The 20,297-nt window shown below is 44.7% G+C and overlaps 1 protein-coding gene across 23 annotated transcripts in view; it reads left to right on the top strand.

Moving 5' to 3' along the window:
* Window positions 1–20,297, top strand: part of LOC128584216 (small G protein signaling modulator 1) — an 81,134-nt gene that overhangs the window by 40,477 nt on the left and 20,360 nt on the right. For 21 of the 23 annotated variants that reach the window (XR_008379658.1, XR_008379659.1, XR_008379657.1 and 18 more), the window contains 7 exons: window positions 213–376; window positions 711–843; window positions 7,711–7,849; window positions 10,190–10,254; window positions 12,778–12,923; window positions 16,090–16,218; window positions 19,365–19,547. Coding sequence is in view for 20 of the 23 variants with exons in the window: in XM_053589251.1 (XP_053445226.1) it covers window positions 213–376; window positions 711–843; window positions 7,711–7,849; window positions 10,190–10,254; window positions 12,778–12,923; window positions 16,090–16,218; window positions 19,365–19,547 (959 nt within the window). In the remaining 3 variants the exon portion in view is untranslated. Of the gene's footprint in view, window positions 1–212; window positions 377–710; window positions 844–5,660; window positions 5,826–7,710; window positions 7,850–10,189; window positions 10,255–12,777; window positions 12,924–16,089; window positions 16,219–19,364; window positions 19,548–20,297 lie in introns of all 23 variants that reach the window. The other 2 variants (XM_053589264.1, XM_053589253.1) reach the window with 2 other exon arrangements.

The following is a 20,297-nucleotide window of genomic DNA, read 5'->3' as shown; positions in this document are numbered from 1 at the left end:
CCATAGCTACCACCACCTTTGGGTGGTAGATGGGATGAGAGGGACCACTCAGAACGGCAGGGTAAAATCTGCCCAAGCCTTCCCTGGAGCCTCAGAGCAGGGCCCTGGGTCCTGCTTGGTTCCCCAAGTGGGATGTGTTTATAGGGAGGGTCCCATCACCATGCCTCATAGTGACCTCCCACTGGGTCTTCTCTGGCTGATTGTGGTGGCAGTCGACAGCGGTGGGACCGTGGTGCTGGTCAGCCAGGATGGGATCCAGAGGCCACCTTTCCGCTTCCCCAAGGGCGGGCACCTCCTGCAGTTCCTCTCATGCCTGGAGAACGGGCTGCTTCCACACGGGCAGCTGGACCCGCCGCTGTGGTCCCAGCGGGGGAAGGTGAGTGATTGTGGGGGCCCAGAGGGCTGGGGTGGGGCTGTCATGAGAATTGGTCACTCTTTCCTGTGGGTCCTCAGTGTGGCTTTGTGGGTTCATGCACTCACCATTGATACCCTGGGGAATGCAGGTTGTAGGTCCCTTTTGCCCAGTGGGGCATATTGGAAGGGTCAGGGCCTTGTCAGCGCCTCCCAAGAGTGGCCCTCTGAGATTGACGGGAGTATAAATACCCCAACTCCCTCACCCCTTAGGAGGGCAAACTCTGAAATGCACGTGGTCCACAGTCCCCTAGAGGTTGTGTGTCCCAAGGGCCTTGCACTGGTACATGTTCTTTCAGGGCAAAGTGTTCCCTAAGCTACGCAAGCGAAGCCCTCAAGGTTCTGCTGAGTCCACGTCTTCAGACAAGGAAGACGATGAGGCTACAGATTACGTGTTCCGGATCATCTATCCTGGCATGCAGTCTGAATTCGGTAAGCTGCCCTGTCCCTAGGGCCCTGGGATCCACCTGCTGACTGATCCGAAAACGACTAGATGAGAGGTCTAGATTCTGGGGCCCGCAGGGGCACCTGCACTCAGGAAGTCAGTAATTTGGCAGCCTTGGTTAATCCCCAAATAAGGACAAGTAACCACTGTCTACTTGGCTAATGAACAATGCCACAAGGTGGGAGGTGGCATGGGGGAGTGGCAATGGCAGGGCTCTGGAATCCTGGCTGAGCTTGGGCAAGTCACTTTGCCCCCATGTGCCTCAGTTTCCCCACCTGTAAAATGGGCACATTCACAGCACATATTTCATAAGGTTGTCCTGAGGATTAAATGAGGTAAAGTATTGGGCACACAGTGAATGCTCAAATATCAGCTGCTTAATTACAGAGTTTTTGTGGTTGCAAATACATATTTTACTTCAACATATCGTGGTAAGGATTTCAGTGAGATAATGGGATCTGCACACAGTGGGCCCTCAATAAGTGCCAGTTAGAACAGCGGAGGGCAAGCGAAGCCCCAGGCACTAGCACAAGAGATAATCTATGTCAGTGTGTGTGGTGATCGTCGTGATGTAGGTGTGTAGCTAATGGAAACTTACTATTATATTAAGATCATCATTCTCATGGGGCAGCTGTGAGTATTCAATGAATTAATATTTGAAAAGTACTGGGAAGGAGGCTGGCATTTATCAAGCACCGTATGGATGTGTGTTAAAGAAATCAGGTTTTCTGTTAACCTCATTTTATTTAACCCTCAGCAGCCTGTTATTCTCCTTCCATGGATAATAGCTCTGAGCCTCCCTTTGCTTAAGTGGCCAGGTGCTGGGCAGTGAGAGGCTCTCTTGAGAGCAGATTGTCCCCCCAGCAAGGTTGGTATCCCTTAAGTACCAAAAAGACTGTCCTGAAATTTTCCTTACCGTGTCCGTTCCTGCCTGAAGCACTCCTACCCTTGTCACAGAACCAAAGCTGTTCTGGCCCCAATGCTGAAATGGCTCCATTTGGTTCTAGGTTAGTTTAATGTACATGTGATTAGGTTACACTCTTTGCATTTGTCAGGTAAAGTCCAAGTTATGTTTGCAACTTTCACCCAGGAAGTGTGCCATTTACCCCTACATTGTACAAAGTAAAGTATCACAAGAATGGAAAATCAAGCATCCCATGTACTCAGTCTAAGCTCCATTTGTGATGGTGACGTCTCCCTGGGTGCAGAGCTGGCTTTAGTTCTGTTTCCCAACAACCTGGGCTTCCCACTCCCATGAAGACTGACATTAATTCCTACGTCCCACTTGAGAACTGCTTAATCAGAGAGTGCCACATCCCTTTGTGGCTGCCTTCCCAGGAACCTTCTTTGCACAGGCTCTCATCCACCGAGTAATTTGTAGGCTCCTGCTGGGAGCCAGGCTGGGTGCTGGATGTTTTATTTATTTGAGGAAATATCCACATTTTCCTCTTGTAGCTTGATGGAGGGCAATGGAACAGATGCTGGCTGTGCCCACCCACACCTTGGCACTTCCCATTCTGTGTGTGCTGTTCAGTTGCCAGCTCCCTGCCTCAGTGTCTCTTTGTCTGAGGGTTCTGTTTGGCTACCAGGGTCCCTTCTGCTCTGGAGTGGGGCATACTGTAAGTGTCAGGGATTCAGTGCCACCCAGGAGTGGCCCTCTGAGACTGATGGAAGTAAAATACCTCAGCTCCCTCGCCCCTAGGGAGAGCAAACTCTGAAATGCGTGTCGCCCACAGTCCTCTAGAGGTTCCTCCAGGAGATTAAGCACAGTTGTCCCTAGGGTAACTTACTCTCTGCCTTTCCTTCTCTGTCTCACTTCTCCTGTCCTCACCAATGCTTCCTGGGAACACCTCCCAAATTGACTATTTGCACTTGAGTCTTTGTCTGTCTTGGAGGAAATGACAACTAAATCAGTGTATTTATTTATTTATTTAGAGACAGGGTCTTGCTCTGTTGCCCAGGCTGGAGTGCAGTGTTGCGATCATAGCTCTCTGCAGCCTTGAACTCCTGATCTCAAGCAGTCCTCCCACCTTGGCCTCCCAAAGTGCTGGGATCACAGACATGAGCCACCTGGCCCAGCCTGATCAGTTTGTTTAAAACATGGCTTCTCAGTCTTAGCTCTGCTGACATGTTAGTTGGAATCATTTTTTGTTTTAGGGTCCTTTGTATTGTAGGATGTTGAGCAGAATCTCTGGCCTGAGCCACTAGATGCCAAATAGCAAATTCATCTCCCTCAAAGTTGTGACAGCCAGAAATGACTCTAGACATTGCCTAGTGTCTGCTGGGAGCAGGTGACAGAATTACACCTGTTTGAGAACCAGTGGTTTAGAGAAAAGAACACATCACTGTTCAGCTCTGACACTGCAGTTTGGTCAAGTGACTCTTCCTTTTCAGGTCTCCTTTCCTTGTCTATACAATGGGAATAACAACACTCCCCACTAGGATTGTATTCTGGGGAGTCAGGGTGATCATTCACAAAATACCAGTCACCTGGTCTGGGGCCTGATACTTGGCAGATGCTCAGTGAGCGATGGTAAGTGTCACGTCTTGAGCACTGCTGTGTGTGTGGCAGGCCCACATCTGTACTCTGTTCATGCCTCAATCCACTTCATCCCTGCCAGAATCCTCCCAGGCAGTTACCACTGTCTTCACCATCTCCTTTTCAGCAGAGGAGGAAATTGAGGCACAGAAAAGTTAAGCAACTGGTCCAGGGTCACACAGCTAATTCTTAGCACAGCTGGGACTTTGAACACAGGTGATTTGGCTCCAGAACCTGTCTCTAATCACCATTCCATGCATGCTGCTTTCATTGGCAGGGGAGAAAGCATTGTGGTTTTACCACGTTCATCCTCAAGAGCAGATTCAGCCCAACCCTGTTGTTGGTTGATTTCTCAGGGGCCTGAGCCACACAGGGTTATCAATAACAACCAGGTACAGTGGCTCAAGCCTATAATCTTAGCATTCTGGGAGGGCAAGGAGCATGGGTCACTTGATCTCAGGAGTTTGAGACCAACCTGAGCAAGAGGGAGACCCTGTCTTTACTGAAAATAGAAAATGAGCAGGGTGTTGTGGTGGACACCGGTAGTCCGAGCTATGTGGGAGGCTGAGGCAAGAGGATGACTTGAACCCAAGAATCTGAAGTTGCTGTGAGTTACAATGATGCCATAGCCCTCTTCTCAGGGAAACAGAGTGGGACTTGGTCTCAAAACAAACAAACAAAAAATATCTCGTGACTTTCCTCTGCGAGAATTAGGATGTCCTTTCTGGAGTAGTACCTAAATCAGAAGTCAAAAAAGCCTTTCCCACGGGAACAAATTTGGCCCATTTGCCTGTTTTTGTAAATAAAGTTGTATTGGAACACAGCCGCATCCATTTGTTTACATATAATCTGTGGCTATTTTCCTGCCACAGCAGCAGAGGTGAATAATTGTGATGGAGATGATATGGCCCACAAAACCAAAAGGCCAGGCAGTTAGTTATAGAATGACTTTCACGGGAAAGCATTTGCGGATGCCTGCTGTAAACAAAGAAAGAGTTCTACCTTGTAAGAGGGAAGATTTGGCTATGGATGGTCTAACCGCCTTTCAGTGTCTTATCACCCCTGTCTCCACTCGATTCTTTGCCTCTGTGTGCACTGAAGACAGTTCTAAAACAGATAAGGGCATTTTCAGATTACTCTGTTGTTCAGAATGTGTCTGTGTTGTTCGGTATGGCAACCACAAGCTACATGTGGCCACCAAGCAAGTGAAATGCAACTGCTGGTACAAATCAGATGTCCTGGAAGTGCAAAGTACATCCCAGATTTTAAGGACTCTATCTGAAAGGAAAAAAGAATATAAAATATCTCATTACTAATTTTATATTGATGATATGTGAAAAAGACAACATTTTGGATATATTGAACAGAATGTATTGTTGGAGTTGATTTCACCTGTTTCTTTTTACCTTTTTTAATGTGGATACTAGAAAGATTTTTAACTTGGTTGCTATTGCAGAGTGCTGGTCTAGTGCAGGGTTTCTGAGCCTCAGCACTGTGGGTATTTGGTGCTGAATAATTCTGTGGGGGGGTTGGGGGGGAGGTTAGTCTTGTGCATTGAAGAGCCCAGATTCAGCCACTAGATGCCAGTAGCATCTAGTTAATCCCCAAGTTGTGACAACCAAAAATATCTCCAGATGTTGCCAAAATTGCCCCGATTGTGAACGGATGGTGTAGGGAGAAGGGCCTATGGGAAAACATTTGAGGTTTTCCTCACATAATGAGATGAGCAGGATGTCAGAGCCAAGTCCTGTGGGGTGGAATCTTGGCTCCACCACTTGTTAGCCGGGTGGTCTTGGGTGTGTTGCTTAAATTCTTTGTGCCTCTGATTCCTAATCTCTACTGTTGGATGATGATAGTACCCACACTCAGTAAGTAACATCTGTTTTCAGTGGAAAATGAAGAGGGACTTTAGTCAAAATGACCAGATATGCTGGTTACTACCTGGTGGGGCTTGGGTGGTTAAGTTACGTCATCATTCTGAGCCTCAGTTTCTTCTTCTATAGAATGGGGGAATGCATTCTGTAAAGGCATCCCTTGCAGGGTCACTAATGATAAGGCCAGCTGCCTAGCCCAGCACCCAGCACCCAGTAGGCATTTTATTCAGCATTCTTTCTTCTGCAGATCACAGATAGTATATGTGGGAGCTGTGTAGACCAGGGTAGGGGAAGGGTTGGAGCCTCTGGGAATTGGATTTTCCAGCTGTCACGGTTTCCTGCCCACCTCAGACCTCCCATCTCACTAGTTCTTTTTGTTTTGTATCTCAAGTTACCCCCAACCTCTTGGGCAGCACCTCCCCTGTCTCCGTGGGCCCTGCCTGGACGATGGTTCCTGTAGGCCGGTCAATGCTGGTGATGGCCAGGGGGAGTCGGTGGGCACGAGCCAAATGGGATGCCACGTTCCCTACACTGGGCCTGAAGGAACAGCCCCCCAGTAATGTTCAGGCTCGCCTCTTTTCTGGGCTGGGTGCCAGCTACCTCTGCCACATTGTCATTTGAGTATTGGTCCTGCAGGATTCAAAGTGATGCCCTCTCACTGTTCAGCCTCCACCCTGCAGAAGGCAGCTTGGAGTATGGTGGGCTCAGTAGCAAAGGGATCTATTAGTGATGTCTGCATGTGTGTGAGAGCTGGAGTGCAGATATGGTTGCCACATCTGAGCTGAACTGATCAATACTTCCCCAAGATTGGCTAAGAACTAGGGATATTTTTCTCAAACATTTGACAGGGGCTCACTGGTCTTTCTTGGTTAGCTCGTGGGTGAATATACATGGAGAAGAATAGTGTAAGGAGCTATGTTTGGTGGCCACAAGAATGACATTCTGTAGGCAGCTTCGTATTCTGTCTTTTGGGGGGAGCTGACCCCGGTCAACTGCTGAGCTCTCTGATGACCAGAGAGGCCAGATCCACAAGTCCCCCACCCCTGGGAGTCCAAAGGAAGAGGAAGGGCATTACCAATTGTCCTTGCAATGCATGATATATGGGAAAATGTGCAACTGTCTTAATTTCTTAGAACAAGGATTAGAAAATGAAGACCCCTGGGCCCAATCTAGCCTTATTTTCTGTATAGCCCATGAGCTAAGAATGACTTTTAAATTTGTAAATGATCAAATAAAATCAAAAGAAGATTATTTTTTGACATGTGAAAATGACATGAAATTCACATTTCCGTATTTATGTATAAAGTTTTATTGGCACATACCCATGCTTATTTATTTATATTTGTTCATGGCTACTTTGGCACTACAAGAGTAGCACTGAGTAGCACTGATCTCTATCAGTGGCTTACAAACCCTAAAATGTTTACTACCTGGCCCTTTACAGAAAAAGTTTACTGAGCCCTGCCCTGAGAAAATAAAACTTTCGCACCTGTCTAGAAGTGCCAAAAGGCCAGGCAATTGACTATAGAATTTGTAATGCATGTGTCCCCAGTTACATGTATAATGCACGTTTGTCATGTAGTTTTGCAGATACTGAAGTTTTCATGAATCTGAGAAAGAAAAATAAAATAAGAGAAAGTATAAGTGCTGTATCTTTGGAGCAGGTGGTCAGAAATCACTGGCGTCCAAGAGTTAGGAGATCAGGGTCTCTCCAACATGACTGCTGTATCAAAATTGTTTTAAAAATAGCAATTTGAGGGCTCTGTCTCCAGTAGGTCTTAGTTTGGGAGGCCAGGTATAGGATGGGCTTATGACTCTTTAACAAGCACCCAATGTGATTCCAGGGGGTTGCCAATCTATTTGAGACCTGCTTGGTGCAGCAGCTCTGTGGCTCAGGACCACGGACAGTGTGGGTGCCTTCTTCCTTGTTCAGAGGGGACGCTATTGTTCTCTTGCCCTTGGGTCCCCTGCCTTGTCTTTTGAGTCCAGCCCCTTTCAATCCCACTACTAGAAACTCCCATGAAGTCTGTATCTGGGGCTTCCAGAACATTAGCCTCCCCCAGCAGCACCCAGTAGGCTCCCCTTCCTTCCTGCACCGTCCTATGAGCATGACTAAATGACAACGTGGCAAGGCTTGGCCGCCATTCTCGGATTGGGCCTATTTTCTTGGTTCATCTCTGTCTTTCTTTCTTTGCCTGTCGTCCTCTCTGCCACATCTGCTGGGCCTTCAGGTTTTGGTGATGGCTTTCATTGGATCAGGCAGGCTGAAGGGTCAGGGTTAAATGATGATTGGGGTTGTTGTTTCCTGTTGTCACGTTCGGGGATCTTTCTCTATGCCTGTGCTAGCCTGGGGATAAACTGCTTGCTTTGGAGAGAGCTTTCTGTGATCTACACGGGCTTAACCGAGGCTTTTCTTCTGCCCTTTCTTCTGTCCACCACAGTGCCCCAGGATCTGATGGAAGTCTCAGTAAGCAACCTCCCATCCCTGTGGCAACCCAGTCCCCGGAAATCCTCTTGTTCATCCTGTTCACAGAGTGGCTCAGCTGATGGCAGCTCAACCAATGGTTGCAACCATGAAAGGTATGAGGGCCTCAAGCCGTAAATGGAGGGGGCTGAAGGATTTCCAACACTAGAGGATGCCTTTTCTTCTCCTGCACTAAATTCAGAGGAGACATAGCCTATGAAATCATCCAGGTCTGAGTTCAATGCTAAGTTTGTGAAGTCCTAGCTATTGGAGTTGACTTATGTGTTTCAGGATAAACAAGGTTACGCTGCGGTAACAAACAGTCCCAAAATCCTGGTGTATTTTTACAACAAAGCTTTATATATCAGGCCTGCTCTGTGTCTATAATGGGTCAGCTAGGGGTTCTGCTTTCTCCACACTAAAAGGCAAACTACCACCCTGAATACTGCCAATCACAGTGACAGAAGGAGCCATAGCTCTGGTGGACCTGAACCAACAATAAATGCTCCACTCAAAAGCAGCACATGCCATTTCTGCTCACAACCCATTTGTCCCATGCACGAGGGGCCAGGAAGCACAGCCCCACCATGTGCCTAGAAGCCAGAAGAATACCAGAAATATTACTTGGTGCCAACCACATTCATCTCAGATTTCATCTCCACAAAATGGATATTCTAATGCTCACTTTACATGGCTACTCTAAGGACCAAATCACATAATGGTTTAAAGCAGCCAGCATGTGGTGCCTGGCACAGAGTAATAGTCAATAAGTGACACTTACTGCTTTATTATATACAGTTAAATCTCAAACTCAACTCTATTTGTTTGCCCATAGAGTTTTTGTCTCTTTGGAGCTATTCAGCCAATTCCAGGCTGGCCTGGCCTGGGAGAATGGAATCCTTTTGTCCTTGCTGGTTTCTGTCCCCATGGTGATCCAGTCTTCATGTAAGGGGTGGGAGCTGGCATCACATTTTTGAAGTTATGTAACCACTGGCTCCACAGTGTGTGTTCAGTGAACCAGCATTATCACCTGGGAAGATTCTCATTCTCCCTTCCCAAACTTGTTAGATCGGAATCTGTATTTAACATGATCCCAAGAGCATGTACATGCTTTCAGTTTGAGAAGTGATGATAAAACCAGAGATTCCCAAACTTTACCAGAGGAGATCAAAACATACCAGTTCCTGGGCAACTTCCCCCCAGTCATGATTGAGTAGGTCTGTGTGGAGCCCAGGAATCTACATTTTGATGAAACCCCAAGTAAATCTTGGGATCGTGATCCATGGACCAGTGAGAAATATTGCTGTAACCTTTTGCCCCTGTTATGGCATCTGCTTACACACTTGGAGTGACGGGGAGCTCACTGTCTTGTGGAGAGCCAAGTTCCCTGTGGGACAGTTGCCAGCGTGATGCCGTCTTATGTAACCTGAGCAAGTCTGAACCTCAGACCTGAGGCTGAGGACACAAAGTGAGACACTTTAATGTTTAATGCCTCCATGTGTATAATGACTTCAGCTACTCTTCCCCCGCAGGTCTCCCTAGGTTTTTCTGGGTGTCCTCAGATATTATTCCATTCTGTCCTCTGTAAGAATACACAGTGTCCTTCCAAAAATCTTTGTTTTCTTCAACAATGGTGGAGTCTTGCTCCTCTTTCCTCTTTCAGCCAAAAAAAGCCTCCCCCCACCAAGATTACCATGCAAGGAGAAGGTTGGAGGCATCACCTACTTTGCAAACAGCCAGATTCTGAATCCAAGTTTGGCTCACTTTGGTTCACCTGGGTCACTCTAGAAGTCAGAACTCTTTCTGCAAGTGACAGCAATCCACTTCAAACTGGTTGAAGTAAAAAAGAAAATTTGTTGATGTAACTGAGAAGTTCAGAGGCACAGTGTCTTCAGGCATGGCTGGATCCAGGTGCTCCCATAGGACTCTCTCTCTCTGTTTTTCTCTTAGCTTTGCTTGCCTCTGTGATGGTTCCATTGTCAGGTAGGCCCTTCCCAGGCAGTGGCAAAGATGGCTCCCAGCAGACACTGCCCTATATCCCACTTGCTTAGAGACTCAGACAAAAAAAAAAAAAAAAGAGGGAGAGAGAAAGTGTGTCTGTTTGCTATAGTAGTTCCAATAAAAGTCCCAGGGCTGATTCCCATTGCCCTGGATTGGATCACAGATTCATCTCTGATCCAATCACTATGATCGCAACCTGGGTTCAGTACCAGGTAGAGTCATCTCCATCTGAAGCATTAGGACAGAGTTATGGAGGGGTTGATTCCTGAAAGGAAGATTGGGGCACTGATAGAAGAAGGGGCATTGATGCTATATGGGTAGAAATAATATTATGGCAGGTCTTCCTCCACTCCCTCTGTCTGGATTTAACCTACGCTCTTGAGTTCTGCTCCTCGCCAGAAAACTGGGCTATGTTTGGATCTATTCAAAGCATCTTTCTCTCTCTCCATCTGCAGGGCTCCCCTGAAACTTCTCTGTGACAACATGAAGTACCAGATCCTTTCCAGAGCCTTCTATGGATGTACGTATAGGCCTTCATTGCCAGTGTGGTCTATGAGGAGCAGTTATGGAGTGCCTATTGTATGCCAGCAGTATCAGAGGAAATCAGCTCTGGAGTTTGAACCTCTGCTCCTTTACTCCATAGATGTCTGATTTCCATGAAGTTGTGTTAACCTCTCTCTGAGCCTCAGTTTTCTCATCTACAGATTGGAGATAAATTGTGTCCCTGGATCCCAAGAGAGAGCAGCGAACAGAGGAGTACCTGGGGAACAGAAACTTGGTTTAATAACCTTTCCATCCCCAGGGCCCACGTTGGAGGGTTTGTTTTCAGGATTGATTGAGAAGCATGTATCATATAAAGCTCCAAACACCTAATATTGCATGTCGTGGGTGCTCAATAAATTTCAGCTCCTTTCTCCTGTGGGCAGAGGCAGAAGAGTAAGGTAGTCTGATCTCTTCCTAAAACTTTAAAAATTAATTTCATAATACTGCTATTCTGATTATTCTCATTTAACAAGATGAGGAAACTAAGGCACAGAGTAGCATAGTGAAACAGCAGAGCTGAGGATTCAAACCCTGGCCTGCTTGACTCCAAAGGCTTTGTTGTTTTCTTCTCTGCTATATTGATTCTTATCAGGTTTTATTTACCCCGGCTTCACAGCCTCAATGGGGGAAATAAAATGTGTATATTTTCAGAAATTCTAGAAAAGTCTTAATACAATTTGCATGGGCCTATGAAATAGCAGTGCAGATCACATGCCCAGGTGCCTGAAAAGACAGGTAGACCGTGAGCTCCGCTAGGACGGGGTTTTGCCTATTATTTTGCTACTCATCCCAGTGCATGGCTAGGCATGGAACAGGTACTGGGCAGGTATTTCTGTACCCAATTTGAAGATCTTCCTGGAGGAAGGGGTAGAGGTTGAGATCGCTCTGGAATGGATGTCATTGGACAATCTGGCTCATCCCTGACAGTGGTTGAGAGTCCAGGTTATGGTGCCCAGTGTCCTGGTTTCAAATCCCAACTCCACACTTTGCAGCAAAGTGACTTGTGCAAGGGACATAACCAGTCTGTGCCTCAGCTGGAGATAATAATGATCCCTGCTTCATAGGGTTGAGGCAAAGACTGGGGACAGGTCCCTGGCATGTCATGCATGCTCTGTAAATATTATCAAGAAGTTTTTCAAGGTGAGTCCTCAGTTTCCAGAAGGTTCAGAATTCTCTCTGGAAATTGGAGAAGAAAGGGACAGAAAGAGGCAGAAGGAAGGGGCATGATCAGAGCTAACAGCATTGGCTGGCATTGGCTCAGTCCTTCCTCTGTACTAGGCACTTTGCCAAGCACCCTCCAGGTGATCAGAGTGGGACAGATAAGGTGTGTCACCTTGTCAGGTACCCCCTTAAGGGGGCAGGGCCATCTCTGAAAGCAAACTAAGTGCCCTCAGCATCTCCCCAGTTACTTCCTTGCTGGGCCCTTTCTTATCCACCTGCAATTTGAGTGGGAATCTTTTTGAATTGTTTTATAGCTTGTAATTGTACGCATTTTGGGGGTACTTGTGTTATTTTTATAGGTATGCAATGTGTATTGATCAAGTCTAGGTAATTGTTATATCCCTTAGCTCAAACATTTATCTTTTCTTTGTGTTGGGACATTACAATTCTTCTCTTCTGAGCTCTTTTGAAAAATACAATACATTTTTGTTAACTATAATTTCTCTACTGTACTATCGAATTTGAGAACTTATTTCTTCTATCTAACTGTATTTTTATACCCATGAACAAACTTGTCTTCCCAGCCTCTGGCAACCACCACTGTACTCTCTCCTTCTACAACGAGCAGCTCCCACATATGAGTGAAAACATGAAATATTTGTCTTTTTGTGCCTGGCTTCTTGCCAGTTCCATCCATGTTGCTGCAAATGATGGATTCCACTCCTTTTTAATGGCTGGATAGTATTCCATTGTACCATATGTACCACATTCTCTTTATCCATTCATCGGTTGGTGGACACTTTGCTTGATTCTCTGTGTTGGTTGTTGTGAATAGTACTGTGATGTACATGGGAGTGCAGATATTTCTTTGAGCCATTGATTTCCTTTCTTTGAGATGTATACCCATCCAAATGCAATTTGGATGGGATTCAACCATATCTCACATTCTCTTTCTTTGTGTGGACTGAAAGCAGACAGAGCCATAGCGAACCTGCGGAGTCACAGACCCCCTTCCTTCATGCCCTTCTCTGACTCCAGCCTATTAATTAAACTTTTTGGCTTCCAGCAGGGGAGAGTGGAACCACCTGGCCAGAGACTAAGAAAGGAGATCAGACTTCCCAAGGGTAACAGAGCTAATGAACAGTCAAGTCAGCAAGTGACAGTCCCCCTGTGGGCCTCACCTTCCTTGTCTGGAAAAGGGGAGAGGAGATGATGAGAATTCACTGAATTATGGGAGTTCAGTAAGAAGGGGACTAGGACAGACCCTGGAGACTTCATGAGACAAGGTGAGGTGGTATCAGATGGTGGATGATGACACTTTCCTTCCCTCCCCTGACAGGGCTTGCCTACTGCAGACACTTGTCCACCGTGAGGACCCACTTGTCAGCCCTGGTCAATCACATGATCGTGTCTCCAGACTTGCCCTGTGATGCTGGACAGGGACTGACGGCTGGGATCTGGGAGCAGTACCTTCAGGACAGCACAGTAAGGCTTAACTGAGGTTGACCTGCAATGGTGCCGAGGCTGCAGGGAAGGTCATCTTGTCGCCTTGTTACCTAAGAAAAAATCCCACCTGCTTGTGGGGGCTCAAGTTGCCTTGCTTGGATTCTGCATAGACAAACTCAACCTCCCTTCCTCTTGCTGAGAGTTCTAAGACCCACAGCTCACTTCTGCCCTCTAGGATGGAGATAGAGGGAATAGAAAACATATGCTCACCTGGGAGTAAAGAATGAATTGGTCACTGAACATTTATTATTAAGCATCAGCTGTATGCTCAGTTCTGTAGAAAATGCTGAGACATGACCCCAGCTAGGAGGAATTTATGGCCTAGTCCAAACTACCTAAGAGTAGCTAAGTTAGAGGGAGGCAGCTAGACCAAGAAAACCCTTCCACCACTGTTCTAAAGTCTTTGTTCCATCTCTGTCTTGGGCCCAGATAGTTCACTTGGAATTCTTTCTAAGATTTTTTTTTATTAGAATACAAATATTTCTGGAAGAGAAATGTTTATGTTTAAAAAAAGTTTCATAGGCAAATAGGCAAATGAAGTTAAACAGTTCTCTGTATTTTGCAGGACTTCTCAGAGCCTTGGCCGTACAATATCCTTGCCACCCTTAAGAAATTGGGGCATGGGAGAGAGGATATGGAATATTCCCTTGAATGTATTTAGCCACTGAAACCTTTATTAGAAAAGTGCCTTCTAGCCTAGCAGGAAGGTAGAACCCACTTTGAGAAGCACTAGTTTATCTCTGCCAAGAACAAAGTTTAGAAGGACATACCTCTTTCCTCCACACTGAATCAATCTAGTGGCCCAATTTCTGAGTACCTTCCCACCCAGGGACTGAGGAGGGCTGAGCTGGTGAGCACCTGGGCCAGGCTGGCTTCCACACCTTGAAGGAAGGTGCTATTCTGTACATTACTTCTAAGATGCCACTGGATTCGGTGGTAAAGACAAATCAGATTCCAAATCTGGGCAAACAGAAAGATTATTTTTCTTTTTGCCAGAAAGAGTTGGGTTTTTTAAAAATTATAGGAGTAATACCTACTTATTGTAACAATTCCAAGCATGAAGAATGCAGGTGTACAAAATTAAAATAAAATTTTAAATGCTGTCTTTCTCCTTCATCCCTCTAGTTTGGATCATTCAAATGAATGATGCTTTGATCCTCAGTTTGGTGTAGACACTTCTGAATATTTCCTATGTTTATCCATAGGAATATCTCTATATATCTTTATTTCTATACATCTATATCTATAGATGCAAATCTACATAAAATACCTATATCTGTATATGTTTTATCTATATTTATATCTATAGTACATATCTTTGTCTTTATCTTTGTATCTTTATAGATTTATGTGTAGATATAATACATATAGAAATATAATATCTACATATAATATGTAATAGATACAAAGCCATATCTTCATAATGTTTATATTGCCTATTTTTTAAGTGAGGGACATTTATACTTTTAAGTGACAAATTTACATTTATATCAAGGACATCCCTCAGATCTCTAGGTGAAATATTGAATGTTAGAACCTTAGCATTTCACATGTGGATGCCCCATAATTTATTCAAATTCTCCCTAAATTATTTCAAACTATGTTGCAGTTGACATCTTTATAAGCACATACCTTTCTGTACTAGTGCTTTTATTACAAGAGAGGATTCCTAGAAGTAAAAGTGCTTGATGTACATTTAAAATTTAAATAATTTAAATAGATACACCCACCCATATTCTCCAAAGGTCATAATGTTCCTATCCCACAGCAGTCTCTGAGTGTGCATATTTCCCAAGGAATTTAAAAGATTTATAGATTTCTGGGCTCAGCTCCAGTTTTGTTGATTTAGCATCTCTGGGAGTAGAGCCCAAGAATATATATATATTTTTGATGATCTTTCCCATTGGGGAAGCACCAGTCTAAGGACAAATTGGTTGAAACAGTAGTCAGAAATGAATATTTGTTCATTTAAAAATAAATATTTGTTCATCTAACAGCATTCCCAGCCTTTGGCCGTGTTTTCACCCTTGTTAGTTGCATTGCTGTATGAGTGTAGCCTGAGCCCCAGTAACAAACAGTCCCCACTATTTCAGTTGCCTGACACCATAAAGTTTTATTTCTTGCTCACTCAGCAGTTCTGGAGATGGGGTTCCTGGCAAGTAGGCATCCCCCTTCCTCTGAGAGGTTCAGGGTCCTAGGGTCTTGTGGTCCTATGGTCTTCCAGGGCCTCATGATCGTCTGCCTCCAGCTGGCAGAAAGGGAGAATAGAGGAGCATACCCCATTGGCCATGTACCTGCCAGATGGCCAAACCTAACTGCAAAGGAGGCTGGGAAATGGACTCCAGATGTGGGCTCCAGTGTACACCTAAGATTAGTGTTAAGACGTGAAATAGGTGGAACGTGAAGCAAAGAGGTCAGAGGAAAGCAGGGTCTCTGGAGCCTTTCATAGCAGCCTTCTAGCACCCTCAGGACTTCCCACATGCACACATTTTTAGAACCTGCCAGTCCGTCAGCTTCACTAACTGTAGCTGCAAAGCCTTTGCCTGAAAATGAATTTAAAAAAAAAAAAAAGGCAAGCAGGTTAGCTATTAAAGTCATCTTACTTTTGCACAAAATGTATTAGCATATGAGGCAGTAGCTGGAAATGTTCATTTTGGATTAATTTGCTTTGGAGATGTTTTCTTAAAGCTGAGCCAAAATTAATAACTCCAAGGTATTTCCACATTAACACAGTATGGAAAATTGACGGGAGATTGGAAAGATTACTTCATTATATACAGCCCTTTCTTTTTCTTTTTATAAAAATGGGTTCATAGTAGACATGTTCTGCCTCCTGTTTTTTTTCCCCCCTCAGTGATACACATTGAGCATCTTTTTATGTAGGTCCTGATAGATGTGCCCCCCTCTTTAAATCCCTGTGTGGCGTACCCATGTGGTGTGCATGTTTATGTTTGTGGGCAGTTGAAGAATTGCTGGGGGGTGGCTTTTTCATATGACGCTGTGATGAATATCTAGTTACGCATGGCTTTGTGTGCTCACATCAGGATATTTGGAGGATGGGTCCGAGGAGCAGGGCTGCTAGGCCACGGAGTCCATTTCCTGATCTTTAGATGACCACAGTCTGCTTCTGCCCTGCCCTCCACAGAGTTACGAACCGCAGGAGCTGCTGCGTCTCATTTACTACGGAGGCATCCAGCCGGAGATCCGCAAGGCCGTGTGGCCCTTCCTCCTGGGCCACTACCAGTTCGGGATGACAGAAACAGAAAGAAAGGAGGTTGGTGACCCGTGGGTGCTAGGATCTTTAGCAACAAAAGGAACCAGATACTCTGAGGCTAGGGGAACTCTCTCCTCATGTTGGACCAAGATGGATCTGGGAGATGTTGGGGAGACAGGAACCCCAACGGTAGTGCTAATAGGTAGACAACACAGGCTACATATGTAAAACAGAATTTTTTTGAGCTAGGTCTCACTCTGTCACTTGGGCTAGCATGCTGTGGTATCATCATAGCTCACTGCAATTTCAAACTTCTGGCTTGAATGATCCTTCACCCTCACCCTCCCAAAGTGTTAGGATTACAGGCGTGAGCCACCACACCCGGCCTGCCTGTAATTTTTTTAATAAACATTTTATTTTGCTATAACTATCAATCCACATACAGTTGTAAGAAATAATGTAAAGAAATAACATGCATCCTTTACCCAACTTCTTCCAATGGTAACATCCTGCAAAATTGTCATGTCATACAATATCACAACCAGGGTATTGACACTGCTACAATATACTAATCTTATTTAGATTTCCCCAGTTTTACCGATACTTGTGTGTGTGTCTGTGTGTGTGTGTGTGTGTTTTGTTCTCTGCCATCTTCTCACATGTGGACATTTGTGTCCATCACCAGAGGCAACATACAGACTATCTGTAATACCAAAGGGACCCTGAGATGTTGTACTTTTATAGTTACACCTACCTCCTTCCAGCGCCTATCCCTAATTCCTGGAAACCACTAATAATATGTTCTCCATTTCTATAACTTAGTCATTTTAAGAGTGTTGTATAAATAGAATCATTTGGTATGTAACTTATTGGGACTGATTCCTCTTTGTGGCTGCACAGTATTCTATGAGGTGGATGTTCTACAGTTTAACTACACACCTTTTGGTGCATATAGCTAGATTGTTTCTAGTTTTTTGGCTATTACAAATAAAGCTGCAAAGAACATTCATGTACCATTCATGCCAATACCATGTGTGTATGTTGGATGAGTACAAGTTATCATATCTCTGGTAACAAATGAGCAAGAATCCAATTGCTGAGTCATATGGTAGTTGCATGTTTGGTTTTATAAGAAACTGGGAAACTTGCAGCTGCTGTACCATTTCATGTTACCCCCAGCAATATATGAATGATTCCCATTTGCATCTTCACCCGGGATTGATGTTGCCCCTCTTTTGTATTTTAGCCACTCTGACGGTATATAAATGATATTTCATTATGGTTCTCAATTTGCATTTCTCAAATGGCTAATGAGGTTGGACATCTTTGCATGCGCTTATTTACCATTGTATATCTTCTCTGGTGAAATGGCTGCTCATGCCTTTTGCCAGTTTTCTAATTGGATTGCTGAGAGTTCTTTCTATATTCAGGTAATAGTCCTTTGTCAAATACATGGTTTGCAAATATTTCCTCCCAGTCTTAGTTTGTCATCATTTTAATAGAGTCATTTTTAGTTTAGTCTTTTTTTTGAGACAGAGTCTCACTCTGTTGCCCAAGCTAGAGTGCCCTGGTATCAGCCTAGCTCACAGCAACCTCAAACTCCTGGGTTCAGTTGATCCTCCTGCCTCAGCCTCCCTAGTAGCTGGGACTACAGGCATCTGCCATGATGTCGGCTAATTTTTCTACTTTTTGTAGAGACAGGGGGTCTCACTCTTGCTCAGGCTGGTCTCGAACTCCTGAGGTCAAATGATCTTCCTGCCTTGGCATCCTAGAGTGCTGGGATTATAGGTGTGAGCCACTGTGCCAGGCCCTAGAGTTTTTTATAAAACAAATTTTTAAATTTTTGATGAACTTCAGTTTAGCAAGTTTTTCTTTTATGGATTGTGCTTTTGATATAGATCTAGATTCTGAAGATCTCCTACAGTTTCTCCTAGAAGTTTTGTATTTACATTAAATATAGAACATTTTGAGTTCATTTTTTGCTTGTGAATATCCGATTGCTCTATCACCATCTGTCGAAAAAATATCTTTTCTCCACTGAATTGCTTCTGCATCTTTGTCCAAAATTGTTTGGGCGGATTTGTGTGTCTATTCCTGGGTTTTCTATTCTGTTCCATTAATCCATGTGTCTGTCCTGTAAATACCATGCTATCTTGATTATTGTAGCACATTTACAATTTTAAATGTTTTAGTGGTTATATTTAAGAAGTAAAAAAGAAACAGATGCAATTAATATTTTCAAAAAGTTTATTTTGAAATATAGATGATCCCTTACTCATGATGGTTCAACATAATGAATTTTTGACTTTACAATGAGCTTATTGGGCTCTGGCACACCAAAAATGCATTTTTGACTTGCGGTGTTTTTGATTTGTGATAGTTTTATCTGGTCTTAACACCACTGTAAGTTAATGAGCATCTGTAATTACAGGTTCACAAGAAGTTGCAAAATAATACAGAAGTCCTATGTACTCATCATCTGGCTTATCAAATCAGATGAATCAGTGAATGAATGTTTGAGTGAGAAATGAAGGAAGGAAAGTAGTACAAAAGGAAAGAAGTAGTCTTTTCCTTTTGGTGTTTCCAGGGCCTGTACACTGTGTGGCACATAGTAGGGGCTCAACAATGGTTGTGTGCATGAAGAGAGAGGCCAGGCATAGTGGCTCACACCTGTAATCCCAGCACTTTGGGAGGCTGAGGCAGGAAGATCACTGGAGGCTAAGAGAAGACCAGCCTGAGCGAGAGTGTGACCCTGTCTCTTAAAAAACAGAAAAATTAGCCGGGAAGAATGGCACAGCTTTATAGTCCCAGCTGCTAGGGAGGCTGAGGCAGACAGATTGTTTGAGCCCGTGAGTTTGAAGTTGCAGTAAGTTGTAATCACTATGATGACATCACTGCATTTTAGCCCAGGCAACAGAGAGAGACCTTATTTCAAAAAACAAACAGAAAAAAAAAATGGAGAGAGAGAAAAGGAAGAAAGAAGGGTGGGAGGGAGGAAGGGGAAAAAATGAAAGAAAGATGTAGCTTGTTCCCTTTCCTGTGCCTTCAGGACCTTGCCAGTGCTAGATGTGACATCGTAGGTACTCGGCGAATATCTAATTGCTAATTGCATGAATGTTGGATGGTTCAGAGCCACTCTCTTCAGGTGAGGCTGACTCTCTTCAGGGGCCTCAGCATTTCAAGTGACCTTGCATCTGCCCTGGCAGGTGGATGAGCAGATTCATGCCTGCTACGCACAGACCATGGCCGAGTGGCTGGGCTGCGAAGCAATCGTGCGACAGAGGGAGCGGGAGTCACATGCTGCAGCTCTGGCCAAATGCTCTTCGGGAGCCAGCCTAGACAGCCACCTGCACCGAATGATGCACAGAGACTCCACCATCAGCAATGAGGTGACAGCAGTGGCTTTAGGGAACAAGAGGGGTGGTGAAGGCCAAGACTTGCTTTATTAGGCTGAGTGTCTGGGGTTTTGGGACAGTACCACTCATGGCTTTATTTTTGAGGTTGGGGGCGGTGAATGACTCTGCAATTAGACCTGGGTTCTAACTCCACCCTTACCTAGCTCTGGGGTCTCCTGCAAACACCTTTTCTTCTGGGCCTCAGTTTCTGCATCTATAAAGTGGGAATAATCAGGTGTACAGAGGAGGTTTGTGTATAGCTCAAACAAGACAAGGTATATAAAGTCCCTAGCACAATGTCTGGCTTTAATTGATTTAACAAATGCTTATTGAGTACCTACTACGTGCTAGTTACTGTCAGAAATGTCCTAGAATGTCAAGAATGTTCCAGTAACCTCCCAGAACCTCCAGTTAAACAGCCTCAAGCAGGAGCTCAGGAAAAAAAGGTTAATTCTGTTCACCAGTTATCTCTATCAGTTATCAATTGCCATGATACTGCTGTATAACAAACAACCACCAAAAGTCAGTGACTTCCAAAAATCAACATTTATTTTTGCTCACCAGTCTGTGAGACCAGGTGAGAGGTTCTGCTCTGAGCTGGGCTGGGTGGGGCTCACTCTGGCATCAGCTGTCTGTGTCTGGTTAACTAAAAGGTTTGTTGATCTCAGTTGGGCATTCTCGTTTGTCTGTGATGACACAGCCGTGTGCACCAGGGGCCTCATCGTCCCTCCAGCAAGGAGCAGA

Source organism: Nycticebus coucang, chromosome 4, assembly GCF_027406575.1.
Source record: "Nycticebus coucang isolate mNycCou1 chromosome 4, mNycCou1.pri, whole genome shotgun sequence".
Taxonomy (NCBI): Eukaryota; Metazoa; Chordata; class Mammalia; order Primates; family Lorisidae; genus Nycticebus; species Nycticebus coucang.
Note: the sequence above shows the minus strand (reverse complement) of the source record. Positions and strands in the feature narration are given on the sequence as shown.